We start from the raw sequence: 19,923 nt of genomic DNA, 5'->3' as shown, positions 1-19,923 counted from the left end.
TCATTGCCAACGACAAAACAATTTCGACTCAACATTCAACTGTCTTCATCGTGTTCCTTTCTTATCCTTCCCCACTTATCAAGACGATCCATATCCGTGTTGAGGAAAGGAGAAGCACAGAACTGCTTGACACTCGCAATGGCTGAATCAACTCAACCTACCATAGCTGAACAAGCTCAAGACGTAGCATCAAAGCTCGCTACTACAGTCGCTGAAACCCTCAACTTCGGAGACAAAGTCAAGGATGATATTCGATCTGGTGAGCTGATATCTCCCCTTCCGATCTCAATACCGAGCAAATAGCTGACAGAAACTCTATATTGCGTAATCGTGCAATTAAGATCTTCCTGTTCTTTACATTGATGAGAAAGCAGGATCAGATTCAACTGGTTCAGGAGCAGAATTATCACCCTTTGCAACTCCTTTAACAGCATATCAATCCATCAAACCTTCCACCGAATCCGACCCTAACCCATCATCAGTAGCGACCTTCTTAGTGAGAAAAGCTGACTCAGTAGAGAGAAACGAATGGGTCGAAATCTCCGCTTCTGCCAAGAAAAAGCTCGTAAAGTCAATTGGGGGTTGGAGAAAATCAGAAGCTAAATTAGCTGCTGAAGGTGACAGGTTAGCTAAAGAAAAAGCTGCTCAAGAGGAAAAAGAGAAAAAAAGAAGGGAAGAAGCTAAATCTATTATATTGGTTGATGATCCTTCCAAAGAATCAAAAAAGGTTAGTCCCCATCAGCTTCTCTTTAATTGAACTGTTAAAATCCTGAATCCAGCTGATCTTAATCGTTATTTGACAGACCAAAATCTATGCCGTTCCTGAATTAGTTGGTACACGAGTTAGAATCCAAGGTTGGGTTCACAGATTCCGACCTCAAAAGACCAACTATTTCATCGTTGTCAGAGACGGTACAGCTATGCTTCAATGTATCCTCACCGGTGACGCCATTAAAACGATAGATGCTTTGGATCTCACAACAGAGAGTACTGTAGAGCTTGTTGGTACCATCGAGAAAGTAAAAGAAGGTCAAACTGCTCCTGGTGGAGTGGAATTGATGGTGGATTATTGGAAGATCATTGGTAAAGCTCCCGGTGGATCCGAAGCTTTTGAAGGTAGACTATCAGTTGTAAGCTATACAATTCCCTTTTTTTCCATTTCGACAACAGGGGGCATATGACTAACACTTTTCACCCACGTTCGTAGGACACCGACGCATCCATTCGAGCTGATTTGAGACACCTTGAATTACGTGGAGAAACAGCAACTTCAGTAATGAGAGTTCGTGCATTACTTTTACGAGCGTTCAGAGATTCATTCTACAAGAGGAAAATCACAGAAGTCACTCCACCATGTATGGTTCAAACTTCAGTCGAAGGTGGATCAACTTTGTTCGAATTTGATTATTATGGTGCTCCAGCATATCTAACTCAATCGAGTCAACTTTATTTGGAAACTGTTTTACCGTCTTTGGGTGATGTTTACTGTATTCAGGAGAGTTTCAGAGCTGAGAAATCTTTAACCAGAAGGTGAGTCCAACGACACTACCCATGATGACAATGTAATAGAAAGGAAATAAGGGACGATAACTGATCTTATTTGGATTTATTCGTAGACATCTTTCTGAATACACTCATCTCGAAGCAGAATTAGTGTTCATCCAGTTCAAGGATCTTTTGGACCATCTTGAGGATATGGTAAGTCAATCTCACTTAACAGGTTGTCATGATCACACATATCTTTCACCTCGAGAGAGAAGTTGTGTATTGTGTACTGATATTCCATTCTTTTTGCCAAATAGATCTGTGAAGTAGTGGACACTCTTCTTGCCGATCCCGTTTCAGCCGAAATCATCAAAACACTCAACCCAGAATTCACGCCACCTTCTCGACCATTTATGAGAATGGATTATCGAGATGCCATCAAGTATCTGAGCGAACATGGAATCAAAAAAGAAGACGGAGAAGATCATGTCGTAGGAGACGATATCGCCGAAGCAGCAGAAAGGAAAATGACTGATCAAATCAATCGTCCAATAATGTTAATCCATTTCCCTAAATTACTCAAGGCGTTCTACATGCAACCATTAGGTGAAGCTCCAGACTTCACTGAATCAGTAGATGTCTTGATGCCAAACGTTGGTGAAGTAGTTGGTGGTTCAATGAGAATAACAGATTATGATACTTTAATGGCTGCCTACAAAAGAGAAGGTATCCCATCAGATCCTTATTACTGGTTCACAGATCAAAGAAAATACGGTACAACCGAACACGGTGGTTATGGTTTAGGTGTAGAGGTGAGTTATCATAATCTTCAACCAAGAAATACTTGAATGCTGACGAATGATTCCTATCCTTCAGCGATTCCTCGCTTGGTTACTCAACAGATGGACCGTTAGAGAGTGTTCACTCTATCCCCGATGGATGGGCAGAGCTACTCCTTAGTGGAATTCTATTACTTGGGGTCATTGAAGGACGATGCTGTTCATAGATTAGACATTAAATCACCATGCATAAAAGTCCATTGATTCCTATGCAAGTTGATTTTGACTAGCAGTCCCTTGTTTAGGCAACAACGATATTGGAATGACCATCCACAATTGAGGGTCCGAATAGACATCGAAGCAATGCTGCCAATTCGGTACTATTTGCCTCGTCCAACAATGACGTCGAGTACGGGACTAGCGCCATGGCTGTTAGCTGACGGACTTCTGCTTCATAGAAAAGCAACTTGCCTCAAAGTGAAATCGACCTCATCACCCGTACCTATGATTCTCAGTTTCTCAATTTTGTGCACACCTTCTCTTAATGCTAAAAACCTTATTCTTGCTGAAAGGCTTGCTGAAGGAAGTAAGGGTCCACATCTGATATCGTTTTCCAAAGGTATCAACGCTGGAGAGGAGGCTAAATGAGCCGAGAGGGATTGTTTGAGAACTATTGAGATTGATCATCAGCCAAGATTGCATTCAGCGATGGTATCAGCACTCGATCTTTCAGGCGGGGCCTCAACATTAAAGCAGAATGAGATAACAGAAATGAACGTGGACTTGCCAGAATCATCAACACCCCAATCAGGTTCATCGTTTCTTCTCTTCCTTCTTTTATCCCAAATATCCCTGATTTGATTCTCCACTATGCCGTCTCTGGGAGGGATGCATAACCTGAACCTTCTAATTTCTTCCGATCGATTATGGACGAATATCTCTAATGAAAAAGTCTCCAATGGTCCGATAGAAGATTCACTTTCTTCCGACGATTGAGGTCGAAGCTGAGACTGAGGTTGCGACTGTGGTAAGAGTTTCACAGAGATTAACAAACCATTTTCCAATTTTTCCTTTTGATTTTGGTTTTGATTTGGTTGTCTACCTAAAGCTAAAGATGATACTCTGCTTCCTGGAATGTTTTGATTATTCGCATTAAAAGATTGACTTGGCATTAACGGTCTTTTACCTTGTGATCCCTTTTCACGTTCTCGTTCACGTTCTTTTTCGACCGATAGTAGATGTGCTAACGAATATCTTTTATCACCGGCGATTGCATTTGGAGGTTGTAAAATTACCTTCGAACGTCTATTTCTCGGTATGATAGGTGTCGGAGTCGAGTTTGAGGAATAGAAGGGGGTCAAATCGAGTGAACAATTCCATCTTGAATGGAATTCTTTTGTCTGATATCTGATTTCTCCCTTTTGTTGTATTGTAAATGGTCTACCTATTAATACGATGGAAACAGGTCTAATCTCATCACCTCTACCAAGTGATTTCGATACGGCTTCTTCTATACCATTTATCATTCCTTCCCTGCTATTTCCCTCAGTCGGGGAAGCGATCGATACTTTGTATAATAGATTATATTGTTCTGTACTCCCTAATTTCATTGGAAAATCGATGGTATCAGGTTGACAAACTAATTCAGTTGAAGCTTTTCCACCTTTCCCACCTATATCAACTTTGATTTCCGATACTTGAAATCCATTCGATAAAGAACTTTCAGGTGAATTCTCAATTTCTATACATAGCACAATTCTCTTTTCACCTTCTTCTTCTTCGATTGATCCAGATAGCAGTTGAGGCAAGAATAGAGTTCTCATTCTTACTCTTAAACCAGGTGCCAGTGACAAAACTCTACGGTACGACTTACGTAGTGTGGTTGATATTTCAGGTTGTACTGTTGTCGGTGGAAATCCACGCTCTCTACTTGGTCCAGAGGAAGTAGTTGATGGGGTTATGATCGTAGGTGCTGAGATTGGTGTCATGGCTGAAAGTGGTATTGGTGAATTTATTGATGTGAGGGGAACGGATAGATCCTCTCGCAGAGAAGGTGCTAATCGAGTAGCAGGCATGATGTCTTGACCTATAGGCAAACAGACACGTAAGGTATATCCATCGTTTCAACACACATGAAACGTTTTAGCTTACCACTTGTTAAACCACCAAGCAAGTCAATATCCTCCATCCCTGCAAACTCGTCATTATCCTCTTCCTCATATTCCAGCTCAGTACCATCGGTCCTTATCGTATTTCCACTCCGTATGGACATTGCATCGATACTTTGGGCATTCCTTCGATGAGTCTTGGTATGACTAGTATCTCGAAGCGTCGCTGAAGCCGTCAATGCTAAAAGTGGATTCTGGATTTGCGTTCGGACGTAAGCTGATTAATGCAGTCGGCGTCATAGTCAGCCTATCTGTTGCCCGTTCATCGTTCAACTTGTTATAGAACCTGAGAGCAGTATGCAAGCCACGGTATACTCACCGATAGGTACTTCACCTTTCCAAATGACTTCCCAGCCATCTTGAACCCTTATGATCTTCCTTCCACTCCCGCTCCCGCTCCCACTTCCACTCTTTCCTAAGCTTTTACCATGCTTAGTTTCGCTTTCTTCCCATGGTCCAGGAACTTCTTCCACCGCCCCATCCCAGACCACCACTCCATCGATATGAGCATATTGCTCTTCTTCCTTGTTCATAGCTGGGAACGGGTTTGGTGTGACGGGAGGAACAGACGTATCTCCCGTAGTGCCACTGGGGGTGACTGGAAGGTGTGAGGGAGGTGCGAGTGTTGCCGATGTTGGTGTTCGCGTGGAGTTCTGGTTCGGATTTGGCAACGAAGGTATGAATGATGCTGTCATAGTCAACTATTGTCATCATGTTGATCAGTACAGTAGTTCATGTTTATCTGAAATATACATGAGGAGGATCACCCACTTGAAGTCTTCCGAGAAATCTGAGCATCTCAGAAGTAGGTTCTTTAGCATCTAAAGCTGGAGTCCCAGGTAAATCTCTAAGAGACTCATTTGAGAGATGCATCGAAACCAGATAGAACAGCTTCTCGTCTGTGATAAACAGAAGGGACATTAGCTCAAGTCCTCATAAGCGGTACAATAACTCATGACTGGAAGTGGTTTTACTCACCGAGAAAAGCAGTAGTCCTACTCAATGATGCATCGACTTGATCCCACCATAGTTCAGGATGATCATTCTCGTTTTCATGTGTCGGCAAAGACGATATTTCCGGTATCAAGAGGTTCAGTGAAGATGAGTGGAAAAGGGCTTCATAATGCGCTGAAGGATTTGGAGAGGGCATTGTTGACCTCGCTTATCAAATCACTCCTATGGACTACCTCCGTCTGTCTGAGCGTTCGCAGCGAGTGGAGCGTACACGATCATGATAAGAAAGACAAGTCAAGATGAACGATGATTACATTCGGACGTGTTATTCGTGAATGTTGGTTCTCGGTCAGAGGTCCGTGCGGAGTCCCCAGATCAAGTTTATGTAGTAGTCAAACAAAGTATAACATCTATTACTTGAATCAGAACAAGCATCGATGAAACACCATACATCAAGAACAACAGCAGACAAGTGACACTCCTGGGCAGCTATAACGGATAGCGAGAGGTTGGTTTTTCTTAGTACCATCACCATTTCTGAGAGACAAGTCACGACAAAAAAAAAAAATTCTCGTCCTCAGGGTTCAAATAGCTCATACGATGATTGCTAGTTTCAACTGTTATACTAATAGTGTATGGACAATATATGCATTAATCATACTGAACCTGAACTGTAATGAAGTAGAAACAAAAATGCGCGACGATCAGCTCATCAATTGGTCTGATCTACTCCTCTTCCTCATCGCTCTCTCCCTCTTCTTCCGTCTTGGTATTTTCCATGACCCATGCTTTAGCTCTTTCCTTTGCTTTCTCTTGGCCTTTCTCATCACCTATTCTCTGTTCAATAGTCAAAAGCTTTTTAAACAAGAATCTAAAAAGTATCAACAGACGTGTATGAGCAACCGTCACAGAGTCCGTCTAAATGACCTTGAGCATAAAAGGACAGATGAAAACTCACTTTGCTTTTTTACTTGTCAACTTTTGATTTAAGGCTCTGTCCACTAATCCTCTTACACCTTGTATATCATCAATTTTGGCTAGTTGATCAATGTATACTCCCCATAAATCTAATCTCTTGGGGAAACGATCTACTAATCCTTCAAACAGCGTTTTGCCTCTCTCGTGATCACCATATTTGAATTCCAATAGTGACATCTTCTCGATTGTCTCGACGTCTACCATGTAAATATCAAGAAGATAATTAAGCTATATGTGACACCTCACACCCTTGCGATAGGGGTTTAAACTCACGTTTTGGTTTATCAAGAGATTTCATCGCTCTGGGTAATAATGATCTAGCAGATTCTGCATCTCCTTTCTTGAGGTAAAATTCAGCGAATCTAGTCCAAGAATCCGGATATTGAGAGAACTTTTTGACTATCTTCTTGAAGATCTCTTCGACGAGCTATGTGGGAAAACGGCACTGTCAGTTTTCTATCTCGTAGAATAGCAACGGTCAAAGTATCTCTACTCACCTCATCTTTACCAGAAGCTTGTAAAGCTTCAGCATATCTTATATGAACTGATCTAGCATCATTATATTGAGCAGCCTCTTTGAATATTTTATCTGTTGTATCAAGTGTACCAAAACTCAGTTCAAGATTGACCAAAGCCATCCAGACATTTAATTTCTCTTCCTCTTCACGATAATTGATTGTCTCCAAAGCTGATCTACCTATTTTTCTAGCTTTCTCAATTTCATGTAACTGCAAGTGGAATGACATGAATTGTATCCATAGGTAGGAAGAATTAGGTGAAGCTAATAAAGCACGTTCGAATTCTGATGACGATTCAGGTCGAGCGTCAGGTGCGGTAGACGTTAGATCTTCAAGTTTTGATTTCCCTTTTGATTTGGCTGATATTGCTGGAACTTCAGTCTCTTCATCAGAGTCGGATTCGGATGATGAGTCATCGGATTTAGAGGCTTCTCCAGTCCAATCAAATCCTCCTGCTACAGCGAGACCGGAAGTTGAAGTAGAGTTGACTGACTTTTTGGCAGAGGGTGTTGGGATTGGAGCTTCGGTAACTTCGCCATCGCTTTCTTCACTTTGCTCATCTTCGTCGACTTCCTCCTCCTCATCTTCCTCATCTTCCTCTTCTTCTTCTTCTTCTTGATCGTCGTCATCTTCGACGTCTTCATCGTCATCACTGCCCATCATGATAACATTCTCATCATCCTCATCCTCATCTTCATCTTCTTCCTGATCCTCCTCTTCAGCTTCAGCTTCACCATCCATCTCTTCATCCTCATCTTCATCTTCATCTTGAGCTTCACCGAACTCTTCGCCAAAGTAACTAGCTTTTATACCGAAGTTGATTTTCCTCTTCTCTTGATCGATGCTCAAGATTTTAGCTTTGACTTGATCACCTTCTCTGAATGATTTCAGAGCTTGAGAAACATCTTGTTTCTTGTTATCGGATATCTGCACCCGGCAATTCAATCAGTGATGTTTGCCAAAGAACAAATGATAGTGATATTAAGAACCTACCTCTGATTTATGACATAATCCAGAGACGTCACTCCCTTCTATTCTCAAGAAGATACCATAGGCTTCGACCTATGACCATTCAATCAGTATCTGCCAGATATATTGCCCCTAACGCTGAAATGCTCACCTTCTTGACTTCTGCGACGACTTTTTGACCTTCTTCGAAATCGCTCAGACCTAACTTGACTTCTTTTTTGGTCGATTTAGCAGGGAATTTACGGAAAGTCATTTCGACAGAGTTCTTCTTCTCGTCGGCACTACTCAGTATAAGTCAGTATCAAAAGTCGCATCTTGAGTGGAAGATAAGAGAGAATAGCGCACCTGATGATTTTACCAATGACGAGCTGGTTTACCTCGAAACGAGATTCCCAATCTTTAACGAACTAGCATACCGAATTAGCTTAGTCATTCATACAGAAGGCGGGCAGATGCTCACCTCATCGAATAACTCTTTGATCATTACTCTGGCAGTAACTTCTCTTCCAAGACTGACGAAGACACCATGACTAGCTATGTTTTTCACTAACCCTCTTACACTTTGACCTTCTTTGAGACCTTTTACATTGACAAGTTCCTTATCTTGAACTTGACTTCCAGGAGTAGTTCGAGAAGGTCTTGAAGAAAGGTCTATAGCTTTCTTTTGCTTATTGATTCCTAACACGTAAACCTTGATCTCTTGATCGACAGCAAAAGGTCCGTGACCGTCTACAAGTGATGAAAGGTCATCTACAGCATCGAGAGGATGTATTCTACCTCGTAGTCGATTCGGTAACTGAACCATTGTCCCTCTTTCAGTGTGTTCAATGACAGTTCCAGTGAGGATTTGTCCAATTTGAATTTCATCAATAGCTTTAACATTCCTTGAAATTCCTGAAGCGACTTCTTCCTTCTTCTCTTTCTTAGTCTTTGTCTTGGTGGGAGCAGTATTAACTTTTTTGATGTTGACAATAATCAATCCTGAAACAGGGTTCTTAGAAACCACAACTAAATCATCAATCGTATCACCTGTCTTCAATGTAGATCGTAATTCGTCAATTCCCATGTGTCGTTGATTTGATAAGTTACTCAAAGATAATAACGAGGTAAGGCCTGATTCGTTGAGCTTGACGACGACCTGTTCTTCGTGAATTGCCGAGACAGTTCCTGAAACTGCGTCGCCTACTTGTAATTTTTCAGCTGCAGTCGTTATAGCATTAGGCGAAGCTTGTTTGGCTGATACTACGATTCGTTCGTTTTCGGGCTGGACATCAAGTACCCGCACTGTGACTGATTTACCGACGTAGAATAGGTCATTGAGGTTTTTGACGAAAGTTGGACTTTGAACAGAATACCGTCAGTAACGCTTTACATCAGTGCTCAGCAGAATCATACATACCTTGACTCTGATAGAGGCATAAAGGTCTTGATGCTTCCGAATAAATCAACGATGCATCCTTTCTCCATGATCTTGACGATGACACCAGGTGTGACTTGACCAATTTTGACATCTCCAAATCCTTGGGGTATAGCATCTGTCGACTCTACCAAAGTCTTTTTCAGCGTCAACACTACTCTATTTCGAGCTTCTTCTATGGCGAAAACACGAGCCCTAACATTCGATCCTACTTTGAATCTCTTCTCGGGATGTTTGAGTTTGATATCGGCGTAATGGGTTGGGAAGACAATACCATCTACTGAACCGGACAGGGATATGAAAAGCATTCTTTCAGATAGTCGGTGAACAGTACCCTAAATTTAGATGGTAGTCAGCTTGAACAGATCCTTCTCAACAGCAGCAGTACGACTCGACTGACCTTGAGCACTTGACCTATCTTGAGTTCGCCAACTTGCATGAAAGTCTGGTCAAGGACCTTTTGTTCGAAAGAGAGTAATAGCACACCATCCAATGGTGAGTGTCCTATCACTCTTGCTCTATGGAGTGTACCAGCTTTGTATTGACCGGTACCGGTTGATAGTATGGATACACGTTCATCGGAAAGGTGACTGATCTGTAGCATACATGAACAGCCTTAGAACGATATTTTACGACGGAACGATGTGTGGGGACTTACATGACAGAACCCATCCAAACCATCACTTGTTCTACAGAGTACACCCCAGTCCGGAATGACTCTGACTACTTTCACGCTCTGATACATCTTGCCGATAGTGATAGCATGTTCCAATGGTACGTCCTCGCCCTCCTTTTTGGGACTTGTCAAACCGACAACGTGGGGAAGAGCAGAAAGAGCGAATGTTGCCGGTGTGGTAGCAAGGTTATCGTATATCACTCTAGCACGAACCTGTATACATGGTTACTTTCTTGTTCTTTGGGTACGAATGCGGAGTTAAAAGCTGACATACCTTTTTACCAATCTTGTACTTCTCCTCTATATCGTCATCTCCTAATGGCAAATGCGCTAGATCTATAGTACCATCGTAGAATCCACCGACCTTCACATTTAATCCTGAAGGTACGACAGCGGTAATAAGAGCCGTTATCAGATGACCGGGAGTTAACGAGCCAACTGTTGAAACTTCGCTTATTGTACTTCGAGTGAGCTCGAGGGGATCGAGAGAAAGTTGAACAACCCTTCCTCCGGCAGTGAGAGAAGATACAGTCGCAGGTAGAAGTTGACCGGGTATCAGTGATTTGGCTATATTCCAGTAAAAACGCCTTGTCAGCTCCCATCATGATACAAGATGGCACTTGAAGATGCTAGACTTACAAGGTACATGCTTTTCGACCTCTTCTTTACTGATCCAACCATCCAGCGCAGATCCTTCGTCTGGATTCGAACCGATACCAACAGTATAACCTTTATCTTCTTCACTCTTGACTTCTCCAACTAAGAAATAACCTTTTTCTATATCTTTTTTAGATACTTCATTTGCTACTTTCTCGGGCACGAGAGTAACTTCAACTCTAGCTGCTAATCTTGTAGTTTCGGTCATTGGATATTGAGATACGAAAGATTGACTTGCAGTAGGATATAAGTTGACTACTTTAGCTGGGAAGTATTGGCCTGGGTAGAAAAGCTGTGATAAATCAGGTGCGGAAGAATCTGAATCCGATCCCTCCTCCTCGTCCTCTTCTTCTTTATTTGAATCTACAGACATGGCTTCTTCCGCTGTGAGAAGGTTGGTAAGTGTGGTAGAGATTTCGGTGATGGGCACGTGGGCGAGTAAGTTGTTGGGAAGGGATAAGATGAGATGAAGTGGAAGGATAGTATGTACTCGAGCGAGAACATGAGTACCCGGCACAAGTCTTTTGTAATTCAAGATCTCGACTCCTAAAGGTGTGATATAGGCTAATTAGCGATTCACAGTATAAATCTCACTGAAAAGGTAACTCACGGATTGTATCCTCATCAGTCTTGGATTTCGTTCTCACTTCATTCTTCTTCAATCTTTTGATCTGCCTCTCACTCATGTTCTTTTTCCGCTGATTACCTTGAGAAGCGGCCTAAATAACCCAAAAATCGTCAGCTATGCTCCGTGGAAATATGTGTGAGCGGAAGCTCACCTCTGCTTTCGCTTCTTCTTCAGCTTCTCTCCTTCCTTCGGCTCTGGTCTGCTTGAGTTCCAATGGAGTCAAACTAGATCCTCCTCCACGAGGGAAATCAGTTTCTTCCTCTTTCAACGCAGACGTAAACGTAGGAGCAGGTCTCGGTGTTGAAGCAGGGACTGAGGTTGAACTTCCCTCACCGCCCGTCCTTGGTTTTTTGGGTTGAGATGACTCAGCATCCTGCGGAAATCGCTTGTTGTTTTGGATCGCCATGGCTATATATATACGTTATCTAGCCTTGAACTGGACTAATCTTCGTTATGTCAAGAAAGATATGGTAAGAAGTCTACAAGTGAGGTTGAAAGATACATCGCTGTGGGTAAATTATCTTTGTGAATCTTTCAAAATTCTGAGATTAAGGCACCTAAAAAATCCCATTTCAACTTTTGCTGTAAAATGGGCCACTGATTTAAATACCATGTTATGGGAAAACTCAACTCTTTCTGAAACGCGTTCAAGTAACTTAGTTTGAAAAGAAATCAAATCTCCCTGTTGATTATAATTCATGATTTGACACTGACACCGAGAGCAATTACTCAGAAACAGAATGAGCGGCTCTGAAACTGGTCTGGTACCAGGGCCTTCCGCTGCATCAATAACGACCCCGACGAAACGAGCTGCATTTGCCGTATCTGCAGAGGCCGGACCCAGTAGAGCAAGACCAGCAGGCGCTTCTCCAGCATATGTGAGTTGTCTGTCACTTGGCGGAATTCCAGCAACTACACAACTAACGCTCCGTTGTAGAGCTCAAGAAGGCACTCACTGTATGGTATAGAAGATAGAGTAGTGATTGAGTGAGCCAATTTCTAGTGGTCCTTGCATCAAGATAGCTAGCTGACAAGATGTTGATAAGCCCCGGATCACGGATATGGAAAGTTGGATTTTCGGGTGAACCAGAACCCAGATTTGTCTTTTACGCCCTGGACGAAGCAGATTCCGTAGATACGTTATCCACAGAAGCATGGGATTTGGATATTTCTCGGATGAGAGGTGTCAATGGAAGTAGATCAGAGGGAGATAGGCTGGTAGGAGTTAGAGTAATCAAGAAATTGAGAGAAACGTTCGTCAGGTATGTCAGCATTCGATATCATCCCTGGTCGCATGCAGTCTGAGCTGATATCTATTGTGTCTAGACATCTGATGACAGACCCTAAGGCTCGTAAGATCATAATATTGGAAAATACTTATCTACCGATAGGAGTGAAAGAACATATTGCGAGAGCTTTATTTGATAATTTGCAAGTATGTATGATAATTCTCACCTAATTACAGATGATCTCGTCTAATCAATGCGAATATTTAGGTTCCGAGCGTATCATTTACCTCTTCAAGCCTATTAGCTTTGGCTGCATGTGGGAGGATAACAGGCTTGGTGGTAGATATCGGTTGGTTAGAAACTACTATAACACCTGTATGTCACTTGCTCGATCCCTAGTCAACCTCACGCTAAATCAGACTTATAGGTATATCATTCTCGTCCGTTATATACCCTGGCCCAATCCACTCCTTCAGCAGGTCGAAGATTGCATAACCATCTTCGTACATTACTTCACCATTGCGCAATATACATTCCCCCTCCTTCGTCTCTAGGTGATATTGATGATCGGCCTCGTTCCCCAGGTGTACCCCAGGATATACTTAGTGATCATTTCATAGAAACGGTTCTCACCGAAGGATGTTTCGTCGAAAAAGAAAACCTTGCCCTCGAACAGGATGAATCGATGGATGTGGATACGGAAGAGCACAGTTCCCCAAATTTGTGGGAGGATGGAGACTCGACAAGAATAGCGAAAGAGTGGAAAAGACGTTATGAGAATTCGTCAAGTGCAAAAGCTATGTCATTCCGTTTATCAACCAAGGCAAATTTAGGTCCAGCGACCATTATTGTTCCTGGGTGGATAAGGGAAAGAGTCGCGGAGATCCTGTTGAATGATGAAGATGGATCTGAAGATCGATCGGTTCCTACATTGATTTTGGATTGCTTACTAAAGGTAAGCTAGCGTAAACAAGGATCTCTGCGGGTCAGATTGTCGCTGACAGCTGTGATACGATAGCTACCAATCGACCTACGTTCCACGTTCATCTCATCACTGCTCGTCGCAGGAGGTACAGCCTCTCTTCCTGGCTTTATCCCTCGTATACGTGTATCATTATTGCATCATCTTTTACCGCCTCCGTTATCGATGAATGAGCCTATCAGATCACCTTTGAACACTTTAGCTGGTCGGAAAGAGGAAACATCCCTTTGGAGAAAGCGGAATCAAGAGCCTTACCAAGAAATATATGGATTAGCAAGTAAATTAGCTATCATCAATGATCCTGCACCACTTGATGGATCCGAAGGGTTCAACGGAGGCAAAGCTCCCAGATGGTCAACTGGCTTGATGAGTTGGGTGGGCGGATCTTTAGCTGGGTAAGTTCTCGATTTCCTTTTATTGACGTTTCACACAACGAACACATGTGTCGCCTTGCAAAATAGGAAAAAAATGATACAGTCATTGATAAAGCTAACATCTTGAATTTGACTTTTGTTAGTTCACTCAAAACGTCTTCTCAGGAAATAACGAGAGAATCATACGATACACTCGTATCGATATCTTCAAGCAGAGGTGAAATCTACAAAGAGGAATTAGAGACTTCAGAAGTCGAAGTTGCAGCTACTACAGGAATCGATATCGAAGAACTAAAAGTTGGTCAAGCACTGAATGATGAACTCGGTTTAGGTAGAAGGAGAGGTTGGAAAGAGAATGCCGGATTGCCAGATTGGTCAAGAGCTGTCAAAGTCTGAATCTTACCGAGGCTCATTGAACAAAGTGAAGCAAGGAATCGCATCGACTTCATATGTATGTCACTATGTTACGAAGACTTTTGTATAGCTACTATTTATACAAAATACCTGATTTCAATATAACGACGAAGCAATTTTGATGATACATTGACAACCGTACCTCCCTATATCCGCATAAATCACTGGGAGATCGTCTTGATCCCATGACGAGATTGGCATTTCCCCCTGAACCTAGAACTGTGTAAGACTGTGTTTCAATGCTCTGTCTGAAGAAACATGACGGTCGAAACCTGTTCAGACTATATAGACTGGCCCAAATTCGCCCCTTTTATCCTTTTTCGAATCAATTCTTCCCAACGTTCGGTTTCTTATCCTTTCTTGTCGGCTGAGTTGAGTTCCTTTTAGCCCATCTCAAACCACAAGCCTGTCGAGTCCAAGTGCATAACGAATCAGCACGACGATACTAGACGACCATTATACGAAATCGAGATTGATGAATTTTCACTCACGTTACATAATGTCTTTGGACCTAGAGGACCTTTTCTCCATTCTGGACTATCTGTTCTACCGCAAGTAACACATACATGCATCCCTTCACCTTCTTTCCCTGTGCCTGCAGTAGACTTTTTACGTTTCTTCTCTTTCTCTTTACCTTCTTTTGGTGGTCTACCGGTTTTAGCTTTTGGTTTAGTGGATGAAGATGCTATTCTTGTGGGTGAAGATGATCTTGAAGATGATGGTGACGTTTCAGCAGAAGAAGGTGAGGAAGATAGTTGATAGGGATGCATTTTTATAGGGGACGTATTATTTCCCAATGAAGATTTTCGTGCTGCAAAATTAAGAACAAGGTCAGTAAATCGGCTTACTTGTAAGACTATCACAGTGTCGGTGATTTGGAAAAGAGACATACTTGGTAATTCTTCATCAAGATCTAATTGAAGTTCTCTCAATTCCTCTCTCAATTTCTCATTTTCCAATTTCAATTCCAGAAATGCATCGAGACTAAAAGGAAAGGCGGATAGATACGATCAGCTGGAAGACCTTGAATCTTAGAAAAATGACACAAAGTAGTTTGGATTAAGAACTTACGATTGGTTATTTCCAGTTCCGTTGCTATTACCGTTGTTACTATTACTGTTACCACTACCACTATTACCACTACTTTCAACTTCTGTTACGTTTTCACCAACTTTTCTGCCCATTACCCAAATCGCTTTACCTTTCATTGCATTATCGCCATTATGTTGAACTACGGTACCTTGACCTGTTGAAGGTCCCAGATTTTCAGTACCTTGAATTGGTAGTTCATCACCTAGACCGCTTGCATGTGCTCTTAATTCCCATACCAAAGGTCCTACTTTCTTCGAAGGTGTATGTGCGTTTGTTGATGAATCATTCGACGATGAACCTGTTCCTGATCCGGGAGAACTGTCGGAAGAAGCAGAGATCATTCTGACATATGTGGTTTGAGAATCTCCCTGCGTAGGGGAAAGATTTGAGTTCGGATTGGATCTCTCAAGTGAATTGGATGATGTTGTTATGGTCGTCGAAGATGATGCGTGATGAGGTAATGAAGGTGTTAGTAGGTGATGAAAGAATGTTTGGATTTGAGGATGGTCCGCGGCTATCAAGATCGACAATTACATTGCAGTTAGTGACTGGGGGTCTTTTGCTATGAAAGAAAACCTTTAATTCAAACTCACCAAACACGAAATCAAGGAAATCTTTACCTTCCAACTCGGAGGGCTTTTGACCTAACATCTCGCCAACAGCAGGAGAACTGTAAATGATCTAGTAAGTCTATCAGCACCTCGTTCTCACTCTCATGATACGGTGGAATATCACCTACTTTCCAGCTCCATGAGGTCCCACTGTGCGGTTCACTACCTTTTCTAGTCATAACAGGTTTCAAGCAAAATATGGATCCTCCCACTAATTCCTTTAGTAATATCTCGGGCCATTTCTTCCTTCGTGTGAACTGAAAATTGTATTACATATTGCAGGATTAGCATTATCTCGTTTCTGAATAGGTATTGTATAATCCAGCATGCTATTGGTTGAAATGCCAGAAACATACCTCGGCAGCACCGTTCGTAGCTGATTCCCTATCTTCGTTATTCGAAGTCATATAATTCGCTCCAGCTAGTGATGAAGCTAAAAGTGACATAGTGGTCGGGTCCCCAATTACACTATGATATTTGCTCTTATTGTTTAGGATCGATCGGTTTGAACGAGGAGTCCTCAAAGACAAGTACTGAGTGATATATTCTGAAGTGCTGAGCTGAAGGTTCTTGCCCGAGTAACGGAATGATGACTGACTATATTATTGTAAACAATGATGTATCTATCTATTTTTTCGATAAAGTAACCTTTTTTTTCTCTTACGATATAACATGCGAGTATATATATAACCAAATGATCATAATTAGGGGATATTTGGATAAGTTACATGTTTACAGGAATATATATCACCACGTGGAGGTGACGTACCAAAAACTACCTTGTGGAACTACTACAAGTGGCAATCCCCTTGCGCAACTATCCAGTCACCCACCCCTCAAAGTCCCCGAGACATCTGGCTCATTATACAATATGTTTCACATCTTCTCGTAACCATATTGATGCGAATATATGGAAGTTATGAACTAGTTACGAAGTTGAAGACAGCTTTGTGCTCGCAGAATTCCATTTGATAAGTTAGATGCATCCCCGAGAAATCACAAGCCAAAGAAAAGAAAAGACGCAGTTTAAATTCATCACTAGCTAATTGCAGTGGGCCCGCCTTGAAGACGTATTTATCCTCTAGTACTCTTGCTATATTTACTCTCGACATCAAGTTCGATCATCCTCTTCAAAGTCTCATCGTCGAGGTCTTCCTTGTTCTCGCTTTGACTTAAGCTGTCCAAGAATCTATTGACCAGTCTGGTTGGGCTGATATGTCAATGAAAAGATTCGGGTCTTATCAGCCAATTGATTATTCACAGTGTGAAATCATATCGACTCAGTCAGAAGTCAGAAGAGCTTACTCGGCTTTCGAGGATCTCTCAGATAAGACGGATGCAGCATAGCCGTAGAGCCCTTGAAGTCTGGTTGCATTAACGGGGTCGGTGATAGGAACTGTACTAGTCCCAGCACGTTTATACCATTTTTGACCGGTCGGTTCTTCCTCATCAGTACTTTCGAAAGCTTCATCTAGTGCGGACCTGGATCATATGTCAAAACAACACTCAGCTCAAAAGACATGGGACATCGTTTCTGTCCAAGGTGAGATTTTGACGTTGATTGTATTAACAGATGTGGAGGAAAACTCACTGGTCAGTGTTTGCTTTGAGTGATTTCCTGAATATGTCTACAGACCTCATTGGGCTGGCAGCCTTGGGCTGAAGAGCGTCTTTCGCCTGGGAATCGTTCGATTGTTGTTTACTATCGATATCAAAGAGACGAATTAGGTGGATCCACCGCGATTCCGCTGATGACACAGCCTGATTGGAGCAGATGAGGTATCGATGTGCTTTCCACTTAGACTTACGATTCAGCAGACATCTTGATATCTGTCCCTAAGTCATACTCGTATGTCTGTATGACGAACCAGCTAATGAGATCAAAAGCTGATGATTGTAGGCGCGAAGTCGTTTATTGTGGACAATGTTTGATTAATAGAATTTGGTATGCTCAATCGGGCCATTTATGTCTTTGTCCGCTGAACCTACTTATCAGTCTGACAAGGTCTTCTTTGCCAAAAAAAATCTGACAGACCGCGTCGCTACCGCTCTACACGTGAAAGTCTTCTGAATGACAATGGACTGAGATTTGCTGAGTCAAATTTTTCCTTCATGCCGGTCTTCGTTTTGGCAAACGGGCTGAGCGCGAAAGAAGTCACTGCTGACACTCATTCTGATCGTCATCGTCATCGTTTTCTGGCTGAACACAGAGTCGGATTGGAGTAGCTCGCGCTAAGGATACTTTGTTGGAGTGATACTGAAAGGACGTATGAACACTGCATTTCTCGTTCGAATGAGAAGACAAATTCAGTCCGCTGTACGAATAATGAGTAGAAGTTGAAAGGAAAAACAACGCCTTCTTACTTACCACAGACAGTGAGTTGGAGAAGACTGATTTGGCTTACATTCAGAGTACTGCGCCCTCTCTCTCTGGGAAGGGGAAACCTTTCATCTTATTGCACGTAATGCGGATAGCTGGGAAGACAACTTTCAACCCGAAAAAACTATTCTGTTCTGGAAAACAATCCCGCATCGCCTCCCACGTTATTCTCCCCGATGAAGATCCTTGCCCACTTGGGAGGAGAGGTCCAAAGGATGCAAAGCGCCAATCACTATTTAGTGACCCCTATTTAGTGACCCCTATTTAATGACCCCCAACATCTCGTGAACGAAAGGAAAGACTCTTTCTAACGATGGGGGAGTTTAACCAATTTTTCGCATCGGGTATACATGTCAGCTGCAGTGAACGAAATGACAACTAAAAGGTGATCCGCGTGTCACTGCAACCATCGAGCTGCCCATTGTCCTACACATTATTCCATTGAAGATACATGGGATCATGTCAGATTGCCATTGGTGATCGAAGTCATGACTGTGTTGCACTACTGCATAAGGAGAAAATGCCATTTCCGGCCGAAACAGATCAAAATCAAAATTCGCCACCCAACTAACTGTTCATTGAATTAAATGCAACTTCGGCATATTCCGCCTTTGACACGTAACTTGGAGAGGAAGAGAGTCTTGTTGTTGACGACGATGATGTGCTTGATGAGAGAATAGAGAGAATGAATAAGCAACAACAGAGGTATATAGAAAGTGCATTGTTTGAATATATATATTAATTCACCTATCTTTTTAAAGTACAACGTAGAGAAGCCATCTCAAGAAATAACCTCACCAACAATTCAACTCTCATCTATCTATTAACATGGCAGCTGTAAGCCATACTCTTCCCAATTCTCTCTGTAGTCCATCAAAATAAAACCCTTGTCAGTTCAACAGACGTATCATTTACTGATGATCATGGAATTGTGAACGTAGCCCGCAAACCTCAATATCATTAACTCAATTCCTGGCTCCAAGCCTACTGCACCTGCATACTCTTATAATGTCAAGATGACATGTACTGGTTGTTCAGGTGCTGTTAACAGAGTATTAGGAAAGAACATCCAATTTCGTGAGCATCCCGTCGCAACATCAATGCTTGATACCATGTTATCGCCACTTGATATATGATGAAGAGCTGATGGATATCATTACATCGCATCCCATTTCTCCCGTCTGCTTTTTGCTTTTCCTCGCTCTCGGCCGATTCAATTCCACCTGACTCCCGTCAATCCTTCTCAAACCCACCCAATTACACAAATCGTCAAAAATCAAATCGTGCTCTTCCTTAATGTTACAGCTAACGCATACCACATCTCCCTCCCTACTCAGCAAGTCCTGATTTGGGGTCCTTCGTTACCCCCTTTCGAAGAAGTGACTGCCAAGATAGCTAAAACAGGAAAAGTTATCAATTCTCAAGAAGTCGTTGACGATTCAGCTAAATTACCTTCCATCGAAGCGTAGACTCTAAGCTCCGCAGTAAAATAGCATTATGGAATTGTACATAGAACGAAGAGAACGGTGTTTGTAAGATAAAGATAAGCTGAGAAAATAGAATGTATGTCGGCTCCAATATACTCAAGCTGAATACTACATCACCCCAAAGT

At 42.2% G+C, this 19,923-nt stretch overlaps 7 protein-coding genes across 7 annotated transcripts; 3 read left to right on the top strand and 4 right to left on the bottom strand.

Moving 5' to 3' along the window:
* Positions 1-138: 138 nt before the first annotated feature.
* Positions 139-2,445, top strand: IL334_006478 (asparagine-tRNA ligase; the record flags this gene model as incomplete). The annotated part of the gene is made up of 7 exons (XM_062938180.1): positions 139-259; positions 342-727; positions 804-1,130; positions 1,208-1,530; positions 1,617-1,698; positions 1,803-2,297; positions 2,362-2,445. 7 exons carry the CDS (start codon positions 139-141, stop codon positions 2,443-2,445), a joined length of 1,818 nt encoding a protein of 605 aa, XP_062794231.1.
* A 199-nt stretch (positions 2,446-2,644) lies between these two features.
* On the bottom strand, positions 2,645-5,582 carry IL334_006477 (uncharacterized protein; the record flags this gene model as incomplete). Its single annotated transcript, XM_062938179.1, has 7 exons — positions 2,645-2,681; positions 2,736-2,934; positions 3,052-4,350; positions 4,416-4,649; positions 4,752-5,133; positions 5,204-5,331; positions 5,411-5,582. 7 exons carry the CDS (start codon positions 5,580-5,582, stop codon positions 2,645-2,647), a joined length of 2,451 nt encoding a protein of 816 aa, XP_062794230.1.
* Positions 5,583-6,112: 530 nt separating this feature from the next.
* IL334_006476 (uncharacterized protein) lies at positions 6,113-11,635 on the bottom strand (the record flags this gene model as incomplete). The annotated part of the gene is made up of 15 exons (XM_062938178.1): positions 6,113-6,257; positions 6,345-6,561; positions 6,638-6,791; positions 6,862-7,809; positions 7,876-7,944; positions 8,003-8,132; positions 8,197-8,258; positions 8,312-9,191; positions 9,251-9,603; positions 9,669-9,863; positions 9,927-10,157; positions 10,219-10,511; positions 10,584-11,147; positions 11,212-11,320; positions 11,381-11,635. The coding sequence occupies 15 exons, from the start codon at positions 11,633-11,635 to the stop codon at positions 6,113-6,115; spliced, it is 4,605 nt and encodes a 1,534-aa protein (XP_062794229.1).
* Positions 11,636-11,969: 334 nt separating this feature from the next.
* Positions 11,970-14,210, top strand: IL334_006475 (uncharacterized protein; the record flags this gene model as incomplete). Its single annotated transcript, XM_062938177.1, has 8 exons — positions 11,970-12,107; positions 12,167-12,216; positions 12,276-12,491; positions 12,556-12,664; positions 12,726-12,833; positions 12,886-13,413; positions 13,477-13,835; positions 13,958-14,210. The coding sequence occupies 8 exons, from the start codon at positions 11,970-11,972 to the stop codon at positions 14,208-14,210; spliced, it is 1,761 nt and encodes a 586-aa protein (XP_062794228.1).
* Positions 14,211-14,553: 343 nt separating this feature from the next.
* On the bottom strand, positions 14,554-16,377 carry IL334_006474 (uncharacterized protein; the record flags this gene model as incomplete). The annotated part of the gene is made up of 7 exons (XM_062938176.1): positions 14,554-14,634; positions 14,720-15,039; positions 15,121-15,212; positions 15,300-15,834; positions 15,914-16,001; positions 16,060-16,188; positions 16,288-16,377. 7 exons carry the CDS (start codon positions 16,375-16,377, stop codon positions 14,554-14,556), a joined length of 1,335 nt encoding a protein of 444 aa, XP_062794227.1.
* A 628-nt stretch (positions 16,378-17,005) lies between these two features.
* Positions 17,006-17,753, bottom strand: IL334_006473 (uncharacterized protein; the record flags this gene model as incomplete). Its single annotated transcript, XM_062938175.1, has 4 exons — positions 17,006-17,141; positions 17,237-17,413; positions 17,523-17,633; positions 17,740-17,753. 4 exons carry the CDS (start codon positions 17,751-17,753, stop codon positions 17,006-17,008), a joined length of 438 nt encoding a protein of 145 aa, XP_062794226.1.
* Positions 17,754-19,139: 1,386 nt separating this feature from the next.
* Positions 19,140-19,780, top strand: IL334_006472 (uncharacterized protein; the record flags this gene model as incomplete). Its single annotated transcript, XM_062938174.1, has 3 exons — positions 19,140-19,148; positions 19,253-19,388; positions 19,617-19,780. 3 exons carry the CDS (start codon positions 19,140-19,142, stop codon positions 19,778-19,780), a joined length of 309 nt encoding a protein of 102 aa, XP_062794225.1.
* Positions 19,781-19,923: the final 143 nt, after the last annotated feature.

Source organism: Kwoniella shivajii, chromosome 9, assembly GCF_035658355.1.
Source record: "Kwoniella shivajii chromosome 9, complete sequence".
NCBI classification, from domain to species: Eukaryota; Fungi; Basidiomycota; class Tremellomycetes; order Tremellales; family Cryptococcaceae; genus Kwoniella; species Kwoniella shivajii.
The sequence above is the reverse complement of the archived record's forward strand: the minus strand, read 5'-3'. Positions and strand labels throughout refer to the sequence as shown.